An 11,035-nucleotide genomic window follows, 5' to 3' on the forward strand; every position below is an offset into this window, starting at 1 on the left:
TGATAGCTTTTCACGATCAATACCCTCAGCTGTATACCCCAATTCTACTCACGCGCTCTCAATTCAACTCGCTTCCACTCTCCACCTCACAACTACCATTTTGAGTTGAGCACACACCAGACCACATACCATAATGCCTTCATCAGACAGAGAGGTCTCCCGCGACCGGGAACTCGTCAGACACTCACATTCGTTCTCACAAGACAGGATGATCCCCATGTTCGTCTTCCTCACCGCCATGTAAACCCATCGCCGTATGCCACTAATACCGTGCTTCAGGTGGGATAGTGCTGACCCAGACCGCGCACCTCCGCCATTACCTCTCAACCCAGGCTCGCCTACTCTCGGCGTTCGTCCAAACACATCTGCGGCCATCATGAAGGCGGCCAAGGCGCTGGAAGAGAAGGCGCGAGAGAGTTTACCAGCGAGCTCATACACTACTAACCCCATGCCACAGAAGTTGCAGACGTCTCCAGAGCGATCTCTGATTAAAGGCACACAGCACAAGCGCATGCAGTCATTACAGCCGGGCAGCGTTCGTGACCTACGCAGCTACCTTGACAACCGCTCACCTGAGCGTGCCTATCTCGATGCCCGGTCGCCCGAGCGGTCGCCCGAACGCGAGCGACCATCGAGTAGGGGAGGGCGGCCTATGTCAAGGGACTACGAGAGGGATTACTTTGGAAAGGATGCCGACGTGAGTCCTATCCGACAACTCACTCCTACACCAGCATCACGATTCGAGATCAAAGACACACCTGCCTTACGGCCTAGCCAGAGGGCCATCCTGGGAGAGAACACACCACCCTCTGCCACAATGCAGGCCTTGCAAAGTATGACCATTCCTCAACACATGCTTGACCCGCCGTTATCGAACATCACCAATCGCTCAGCGCACTCTTCACCTGCGGCTACGCCAGCTTCAGCTCCAGCGTCTGCACCAGTCCATGGACCACCGCCGCCGCAGAACTTCGATAACATCTCCAGTCAGCTCATGAGCATCAACAACATCGTCTCGAGCTTGCAGAAAGACATGTCGCAGCTCAGCCGACGGAGCAAGGACAATGCCACCGATCTTATCAGCTTGAAGGAAGCCACCAACACCCGCGACGAAGACATCCGCAAGTCGCTGAAAGATCTTCTTTCCACCATGTCACAAAAGCAGCAAGCTCAAGCTGCAGCGGCCATGAATGGCGACACCTCTCGCTCCAGTAGCCTCAACCTCCAAGATCCTCACATGACCCCAACGAAGCAATTCACTTTCCCTCGTATGGCGCCCACCAGCCCCTGGACAGACGAGCGCATCGGTAGCCCGAATCCATACTCTGTCGAGGGAGCCGCTAGTGTCGCAATGCTGGAGAAGATCATACGCGAGATGGTAACCAAGGATGGTCAAGAGCGCCTGGTAGCGAGCCTGCAGAAGCTAGTCGACAAGGCCACGGGAGAGACTGCCAAGAAGGTTACTGAGCTGGCCGAGTTCGTCAAGCAAGGCTCAGCCGGTGGCTTTATGAATGCAGCAGCTCCTGGATCGGCATCGTTCCAGCCTTCCCCAGGATCCGGTGCCTTGACGCGAACGATATCCGCTGATAGCAAAGCTTATTCCAGTCCAAAAGCTGCCGATTTTGTGAGCGAGGAGATGCTGAAGTTCCTTCGTAAGATCAAGGATAGTGTCGCCGAGTCAGGGTGTGTCACAATGGCCACCAAGACACTCATCCAAGATCTCCGCGGTGAGGTACTCGGAATGGGACGGGAACTTGCTCGCAAGGTTGAGGAAGCAGAACAGGCCAGGCAAGTCGAAGCTGGGCCTGATTCGAGCGCATCAAACGAAGACATCAACGCCATCGTTCAAGAGGGCCTTGCCAACCTCAAAGACCATATGGACAAGGTCATGCGTGAGCGAAGACGGCAATCCATGTCATCTGTCGTAACGCGCACCACAGTCGACAATAACGAGGTCTACGACGTCGTCAAGCAAGCACTGGCAGAACGCGGCTTGGATCAACCAACACCCCAAGCTGCAGCTGTCGACAAAGAATCAATCATCAGTGCTGTCCGAGAGGCCTTTGACGGCGTCGAGATAAACCCGAACGTCGAAGTGCAACAGGTCGGCTTAGGAAATGATGAGATTTTGCAATGTCTTCGCGAAGGCCTACAAGACTTCAACGGCTCCGGCGCCGTCACGAAGGAGGAGATTGAGACCATGCTCCAGGACTCATTGCAGAAGATTCAGCTCCCTCCTCCCATTAACGAGGTCCACGAGATCCGCGAGGAAGTTCTTATGGCCGTGCGAGAGTCTTTGGAGGAACTGAAGCCTGCACTTACAGCTCAAAACCCTCCAACGGACGCTCTGTCAAGGGAAATGCTAGAGGAGGTGATTCGTCAAGCGCTTTCTGAGCAACAACCTGCGCCAATGGAAGTTGAGATCCCTCAAGAAAGCATCACAGAGGCTGTACAAAGCGCTTCACAGGCTCACAACGATGCTGTCATGGAACGTCTACAGTCTATGCTAGACGAGGTGAACACCCAATTCCAAGGTTTCTCTTCAGCCAACGGGCGTGAAACCGAGCAAGTTCTCCAAACACTTCGTGAGGGACTGGACAGTCTCCGTACCGACCTCCAAGGCTCTGTCAACCAGCCCCGAGAAATCACCCAGGATGGCGAAATGATCGACGTCATCAAGGCTGAACTCGACAAGTTGCGCGAAGATGTTCAAGGCTACGTCGCCGAAGGTCCTCGTGGAGACCAAGCTTGGAGCCGTGGTGACATGGTAGAATACATCAAGTCTGAGTTCGAGAACCTCCATGAGAAGCTGAGCTCTCAGTTCCTTCCTTCTTCCAAGAACAACGAAGAGATTCTCGCTGCCATCAATGCTGGGTTCGACGAGATGAAGTCACAAGTTGCACTTCGATCGGAAGATGATGACTCTAACGATGACATCAGCGAGGCCATCAAGCACGAGTTCGATCAGCTGAAGGAAGTTGTTCTTGGCGATACCTCCAGCAACAAGAACGATATCCTTGAGAAGCTTCAAGCCGGCTTTGACGGGCTCCATACTTTGATGGGCGAGAAGCAGACTGCGACTACACCTAACGACGACATGCTAGCATCACTGAAGGAGGAGTTCGAGCATCTTCGGGAGACCTTGGGAGGCTCACTGATGAAATCCGGTGGCGGAGCCGAGAAGGATGACATTGTCGACGCTATTCGGGAACTCATCGACGGGTTGCACACATCCCAAGAGACTACTTCAAAGGACAACATCGCGCTCATTCGTGGCGAACTGGAGGCCTTGAAGGAATCATTTGGCAATGCCCTTGTGCCATCCGGTGACAACGACAAAGCCGAGATGATCATGGTTGTCAAGGCTGCACTGGATGATATCAAGACCAACCTCCAGTCTGCTGGTGTTAACGAAGAACTCCTAGAAGCTTTCCGCGGAGAGCTGGACCTTCTCCGCCAATCTGACAACGTCACCAGACAACACAACCGGGCTGATACCGAGGAAGTCCTGGAAGCCCTCAAATTGGGTCTCGACGATCTTCAATCGCATCTGGACAAGAAGCTGGATACCCCCGACCGCAACGCATCTGCTACTAGCGAGATCATGGATGCCATGAACGAGGGTCTCGATGGCCTGAGGGCCGACGTTTCCAAAATGGCAGAGAAGACTATCGACATGAGCGTATCGTACGAGATCTTGGATACGCTGAAGGAAGGGTTGAACGCGTTGCGTGACGACATTGACATGCTCAAAGGTGTAAGGCAGGAAACTTACGTCGAAGAGTATGTTCCTCTTCCTCCTGCTGGAAACGAGATTGCTCTCACGAACGAAGCAGCAGGTGGAGAGTCAATGTCACGTGAAATTGTTGAAGAAGCTACGCAAGCGGAGCTCCCGCCGTCACCAACCCTGCCTCCTCAGCAATCGGCCGACTTGTCAAGAATGGAGCTTATGCTGGAGCAAATTCAAGATAAGGTCGAAGCCATGGACGTTGCTAGGGCGGAGCCAGTGCCCTCATCCGGACCAGCTGCCGTGGCAGCCGGATCCGCTATGAAGGAGGACCTGGTTGCTATCGAAGAACTCTTGAAAGACGTGCAAGCTGCTGTCCTTGTCATGCAGGATCGGGAATCCGCACCACCTGCACTGGAAGGTGTCGCTAGAAAAGAAGACACTGATGCCATCGAGACTCTTCTCGCGAACACCAAAGCCAAGATCGAAGAGCTCGTCCTGCCTGACCCAGCCACTACTGTCACCAAGGAGAACTTGGAGGATGTTGAGATCGTCGTACGTACCACATCCGAGGCCTTGGAGGCGCTGGCGAAGAAGTTCGAGGATGAAGGCGCGACGAAGGCCGACGTTACAGTCATTCAGGTCATTGCCGACGATATCAAACTTGCTCTTGACGAAATGAAGACAGCTAAGGCTGATGACGAGTCCAACCCACAAGCAACCAAGGCGGACATCGACGCTGTAACCCTGCTCGTGGACGATCTCAAGGTCAAGCTCGACGACCTGAAGATCCCGGATCCAGAAGAGCTTCCCTCCAAGGCCGACTTGGAACAGCTCACTGGCTTGATCCACGACTTCCGCGATAGCCACGACAAGATGAAGGACACCTACGAGGAAGACATCATGAAGACCGCAACCAACTTCGACGAACGTCGCGCTGAAGCTGCTCAACTCGTGGAAGATATCACTGGGGTCAAGACTGCCTTGGATGAGATGCGAGAGGAGATCAAGACCAATCTCATCGAAGGCGGTCCTATTGAAGGCCTCCAAGCTTCCTTCAAAACGTTGGAGGAGACTATCGGTGCGAACAACGTCACCGCTGATGTCAAGGAACTCATGGAAATTCTTTCGAGAGAGTTCGAGCGCGCTCACGGATCTATCGAGGGCCTCCAGAACGACCAAGCAGAGAAATCGGCACTTCATCTTGAAAAGCATGATGAAGTCAAGGACGCCATTGTTGCAGGCTTCACAGAAAGCCTAGAGGACAAGTTCAATACGCTCATGGCGAAGTACGACGACGCTCAACTCCTGGCTGACGAACTTGCGAAGGTCATGAAGGAGAAGTCAGAAGAACAAGAGAAGATGCTCGAGAGCACCAAGGCAACTGCCGACGAGCTTCGTCTGACCATCGATACTCTTGGCGCTACTATCGCGGGTATGAATGATCGATTCGAAGGTGCCACTTCCCAATTTGAAGGTGCCTCTACCCAGTGGACGACCGACTCCTCAGCCGTAATCAGCAAGGTGGACGAAACTCTTGCGAAGTACGAAGAACAGAAACTCGCATTGATGGAAAAGCTCGATGAGCAGAAGCTTGAAACCATCGCAAAGCTTGAGGAACAGAAGATTGAGTACATCGCCAAGCTTGAAGAGCAAAAGAACGAGACTATCACCAAGTACGAGGAGCAGAAGCTCGACGACAAGACTGAGCATTCTCACACTCGTGACGAGATCAAGAACGTCGAAAACGTCTTCAACAACATCCAGGATAACATTACTGAGTATCATCCCAAGTTCATGGTTGCCCTGCACGAGATTGAAGCGTTGGTCAAGGCGCACTATGAGCACGCGCAGAAGGCCAAGGAAGAGGCGGACGAGAACGCTCGTGCTTGGAACGAGGAAGCTAAGGCTCGTTCCGAAGAACTGCAGACGCACTTTGCCAATCTGCCGAAGCTTCTCCCTGCGCCAGCTCCAGCTATCGAGCTTCCAGACAAGTACGACGATGCACCTGTGCAAGAGAAACTCGACAAGCTGCTTGCGATTGAGCCGTCGCCAAATTATGATGACGGCGCGGTGCATGAGAAGCTTGACAAGCTCCTTGGTCATGCTGATGAGGCAGGTAAAGCCGCAGGAAACCTTGAGAAGCTAGACGAGATCCACGCTCAAGTCAAGATAACCGCTGCAGAGCTGAGCGAGTTCGTTGCCAAGCAGACACAGTTTATTACCGACGGTAATGAATCCAAGGAACGCGAAGCTGAGGAACTTGGTCTGCTCATCGAACGCAGGACGACTCAGAAGGAGCAGCTAGAGATTGACTTGGAAAGCTTGCGAGCTGAGAAGGCGACACAGAAGGAGCAGCTCTTTGCGGACATCCAGGAGATGAAGGCCGAAAAGGAGCGTGTTGTGCAAGAACTGAAGGAAGAGAAGGAACGCGTCATGGCTGAACTGCAAGAAGAGAAAGACCGCACCATGGCAGAGCTCAAGGAGGAGAAGGACTCCCTCCTTGCTGCCGTCGCAAGTCTGCAAGCTGAGCGCGAGAACCTTGCGAACCAAAAGGTGCGCCTGACTGGCGAGGTCTCGTCTCTTCACACTGCGCTCGACATCCGTCGAGAGGAACTGCACTTCATGGACACCAAGGCCGATGCACTGGAGCGTCGCATCTTGAACGGTATCATGGATCACTCCCGTGCTCTGATGATGACCAAGGGTGGGTCGAAGAATGCTTCCAAACTCAAGAAGCGTATGAACGCAGAAGCTGGGAACGAAGACGCCAGGGCTATGCCCCCTCCTAGCACTGCAGCTAATGGACTCTCTCTTGCGCTCAAGCCTCGCCCTGCTATTCGCCGTGGGGCGCCTGCCAACCCAGCACAGCGCCGCATCTTGTCTCTCAGTCAAATCAGCGGCAACGCGCCAACTGGAGCTCAAGCTTACCCGGCAACTTCTACCCCAGCTAATAGCAAAGCTGGCGGACTGGGCCGCAGTCACTCGGTCAAGACTAGCAACTACTCTCGGAAGGGGTCTTGGGGTGGTCGTCCCAGCGCCGCTATCGCCAACAAGGAAAACGGTGTTCTACCTGAGGAAGATGAGCACGAGACGACGCCAATATCTCACGATATCATTGAGGAAGACGCACAGAGTGAGACCGGCACAGAGCGTCGCTACAGTCTCGACAGCCGCGACTATGCTGAAGGCGAGACACCAGGCTACGATGGACGCTCCAGCTTCGGCGGCACAGGGAGCGAGTACACATACGCTTCTGGCTCGTCGTACATGACCGGTAGCGACATTGATCACGACCGCCGCACCTCATACGGTGCGCAGTCAGCTCACTCTGCTGCTCGTGGTGAACAGCCCATCGACGAAGAAGGGTCGGTGTATTCCGATGACGAAGAAGACAATGAGCCCACGGCTACTATCAACCCCTCGGATATCACTGGCTCGGAGATCTCGACCGCCACCGCTGACCACGACGTCGACCTGCCAACTCAGTCAGAAATTGTTCGTGCTGTTGATGCCGTCAGAGAAGAGATGAAGGAAAACTACTCTCCACCTAGCGACTCCGGAGTTGGCACTGATCTACCTACCGCCGACCTCAGTAACTCCTTGGTTGATGCTGACTATTTCCGACGTCAGGCTGAGGAGGAGGCGAGCACTGTCGGTTGAATCAACACCTACCAAATCTGTTAACGATTACTGAGTTATCCACGCTCTAATGTCTCGCTCCGTGTCTTTTGGTTTGAAGCTTCGACTCGCCCTCCTAGGGTTTCAGAGTTGGCATCGCCGATTGACATGTCGAGCTTGATAGTGGCGTGTTTTCCAGAATCGCGATGCACGATTGATGGCTTATGTGTATATGCCCCGGCACGATGGAGTTTGGTTGTCTTCGGTTGCTGTTGGCCCGATGAGGGTTCACGAGGAACGATGAATTCGACGAATGTTTAGGAGTGTTGAGTTTTCCACTCGGGGTTCTCTAGTTGAGGTTACATAGGCGTTAGGGGAAGCCATCGGCGGATATGCATTTGGGTTTATCGGCCTGGAGTTTGTTTGGTTACCTCAATTGAGTAACATTGCTGATTACATACTTGTTCTTGTTTATAACTTTAGTCGATACGTAGGCTCTTCCTTCTATGAGCGTAATGAAACGATCGCCTTCGATCCTTGTTCCATTGCCGTGACCCTGTGTCTTTCGACTTATCCAAACCACTGTTGCATGACCATATTTGTAGTCGTGTGAACAATAGTGCAGCAGTGCGCCCGGAGAATGTCTGGACATTACTCCTCATCGTCATCATCCTCGTCTTCTTCTTTCTTCGCATTCTTCTCATCGTCTCCTTCTTCCTTTTCTTCCTCTACCTTTTCATGCTCCCTAATCTTGGCACCCAGATCAGCCCCATAATCCGGTCTTACGACTTGTATATCCTTCTTCGCAAGCGCAGATTCGATAAGAGGTGCTGAAGCGAGCAAAGCGTTGTATTGATCAATTGTAAGTGAGATGCCCTGTGTACAATAACCGTCAGTGAATCTATCATCATCTAAATACGTAGAGGGGAACATAGGATCGAAACAGCTTAAATTATCAGCACATACCTTCTTGCCCGGCTTCGTCTCTCCAGAATCGGTAACATAGTACTCTCGTATACTAACTAGTGTGCTCTTGTTGAAGTCGCTTACAGTCACGCGTCGTTTTTCACTGGTATTTAGCTAGGATCACCTTAGCACTATCCTCTCCGTTCTTCTCTTTGTTCCCATTTCCTTGTGCAACTCACGCTGACATATGCATCGCCATTATCGTCTGTCTTGAGCTCGGGTACCACTGGTACAGAGTCGTCATCGTTGTCGTCTCCGGCCTTGGTCTTCTTGCTCGCGCGCGCCGCGTTATCGTCATCAGCGTCAGGTGAGGAACGTTTCTTTGGGAAAGTTTTCTTGAATGCATTGCCCCCTCGGGCACCACCACGCTTGAAGCCGGCCATCTTGTTTTGGGACGTGCAGATTGGGATGTGGAAAGTGAATGGTTGCGGTTTGACGCGCCGCGCTGCTCCTGGCGATGACGCACGGCATGCGTTTCGCGCTAATTTGACGCGCTAGAGACACGGTCATGTGATCAGGCGTTGCTCCAAGTATGCTCTATCACAACAATGTTCTGTCTTTCGATCATTCTTCTTGTACTACCGAAACGAGTGTCGAGCTATCTAAGGGTGAATGGTTTGATCAGATCTACATGGCATGTATCACTCCGTCCGCATTCTGTACTGCATGTGCTTCACTCCATGGCCGTGAAGGTCGCATCTGCTGCACTTTGGCTGGCTTCTCCAAACTTAGTGGCCCAGATATCTCCTTTTCAAACTCATACGAAATTCTGCCCTCTTGACTGAGAACTGAGTCTGCACGCCCCATCTCAATATCTTTGCCTACTGAGGCTCGCCCATGAGCATTTTGCTCAAACAAAGTCGATGGTATACGCGGGTCGTACATAGTTGGAACGCGACTACGTGAAGGAGGTGGTACGACAGCGGCATACCCGTGCCCCATGCCGAGTGCAGATGCTGTGGGTTCAAATGAGCAGCTCTCCTTCTCTCGAGCGCGACGACATGCGTCAATCGTCGCCGTAATGAATGTGACCAAGAAGAGGAACCATCCTGCGCCGGCTGCGATAGTGTAACCTCGGCTGAGGTCAACCAGCATCGCGAAGTTTGTGAGATCTGGGGAGGTAGCGGTGTCGAGGCGTGTTTTGCTGAAAGTCTCGAGACTCATGTTGAAGCTGAGAGACACGCCGAGGGCTGCGGCCATTGCACACATACAGAGACTTTCGACAGGAATGATGACCGATGAGGCTATACGCACACGTTGGATTATATTCGTTGAGACGATAATAATTCCGGCGAGTGAAGCAAAGGCGGCCTGAGTTATTAGCACGGTCTGATAAACTGATGGTTGAGTTACGCACACAAGCGATCGATATCCAGATCTTAATGGCGCCCGCTAGAACCGCAATGAAGTAGTCCTTCCAAAGCTGCGCCTGCTGCGGTTCTGGCTGGACCATCTTGAGTATGCCAGTACCACGGCGATTGATATCGCGAATGATGAATTGTGCTAGATAAATTGTTTAGGAACATTCGATGATACATTCAATTGAGGAATTCGAATGCTTACACCAAGCACCTAATCCTAGCGACCCCAACGCTATGATGAGGGCCAGGACCCTCAATGACAGTAGGATGGATTTGCCATATCCCATTCTTGTACATGAAGCCAACGAAGCAAGTAGCGTGAAATGAGTGTATAGTATAAGCACAGTCCAGCTGGCAGCTGCTCACAGAGCGCTAGATGAAAGCAGGTGGTGTCTAAACGAGTGAGTGGTAGACACGGATAGAAATCCCTTGGTCAAGAGCGGACGAAGCATAGCTATTGAGCAAACGTCATATCGTACACAGAACCGGAGTCTCAGGAGCCGAGTGCCTTGTTGTGATGCCTTGCGCAGCTGGAGGGGGGTGGAAACAACCTAGGTGGCTGGTTGTGCCTGAGCATGCAGGCACACCTGATTCAGAACCTTCGATATTGACGCGCCACAGCATATCCCACGCGGGACTCTGTTGACCGACGCGTACCGGGACATAAGGTAGAAGATTCTGCTGAGGCACTGGTCTCTATCTGTACCCTTGCCTCCAGCCTCGCAGCTCATTGTTCAAGCATTCGAGCCGTTACGGCATGGTGATTGGCTAGTAACCCCGAGGATTCTCCACGGAATGTTGTGATCCGCTATACAAAAGATGCGTTCTCGCGCATTGATGGTGCTGACGTCCCGATGATTAGGAACGGCTGGGGTTATGCTTGTCTCTCCACGTGTTGAAGGTGTTGAGACAGAACCTGAGGCACCAAGGCGTCGCCGTTGCCAGGCTGAAACAGGCGTCAGACCCAGGAACTGAACCAAGGCCTTCCGGATCGTTCCGTCATTATATTGCTAGGCTGCTCTATAATAGGTGAAATTGACTTTGACGTTCGGTGAAGCTTTCAAGCACGACATCATGTCGGATACACTAAATCATTTCGGAGTTCGGGCAATTGATATCCGGAGCGGTCCCACACGCCAGCCCCCGATAGCGCAGAGCAAAGGGGAGACGACTGAGTCGTGTACATACGTACTAAATGAAGGCATGGTACTCAGGCCATGCATCACGATGCTACGACCGCTACAGTGATTTGTATTTGTCCTGCCCCCGAGTTGGAAAGTTCAGATAAGAGACGGGTCTTGGGGCGCATCTCTACCTTTTGCAACTGAATTCGCTTTGCGCCTCTGGAATACTTTCAGGA

General features: G+C 52.6%; 2 protein-coding genes across 2 annotated transcripts; one reads left to right on the forward strand and one right to left on the reverse strand.

Annotated features, from left to right (window-relative positions):
- Positions 1 to 133: 133 nt before the first annotated feature.
- On the forward strand, positions 134 to 7,390 carry GT037_008605 (uncharacterized protein; the record flags this gene model as incomplete). Its single annotated transcript, XM_038933652.1, has 2 exons — positions 134 to 219; positions 280 to 7,390. 2 exons carry the CDS (start codon positions 134 to 136, stop codon positions 7,388 to 7,390), a joined length of 7,197 nt encoding a protein of 2,398 aa, XP_038783617.1.
- Positions 7,391 to 7,999: 609 nt separating this feature from the next.
- On the reverse strand, positions 8,000 to 9,767 carry GT037_008606 (pc4-domain-containing protein; the record flags this gene model as incomplete). Its single annotated transcript, XM_038933653.1, has 5 exons — positions 8,000 to 8,224; positions 8,315 to 8,428; positions 8,494 to 8,808; positions 9,140 to 9,625; positions 9,672 to 9,767. 5 exons carry the CDS (start codon positions 9,765 to 9,767, stop codon positions 8,000 to 8,002), a joined length of 1,236 nt encoding a protein of 411 aa, XP_038783618.1.
- Positions 9,768 to 11,035: the final 1,268 nt, after the last annotated feature.

The sequence above is a fragment of the Alternaria burnsii genome (assembly GCF_013036055.1).
Source record: "Alternaria burnsii strain CBS107.38 chromosome Unknown 744, whole genome shotgun sequence".
Taxonomy (NCBI): domain Eukaryota; kingdom Fungi; phylum Ascomycota; class Dothideomycetes; order Pleosporales; family Pleosporaceae; genus Alternaria; species Alternaria burnsii.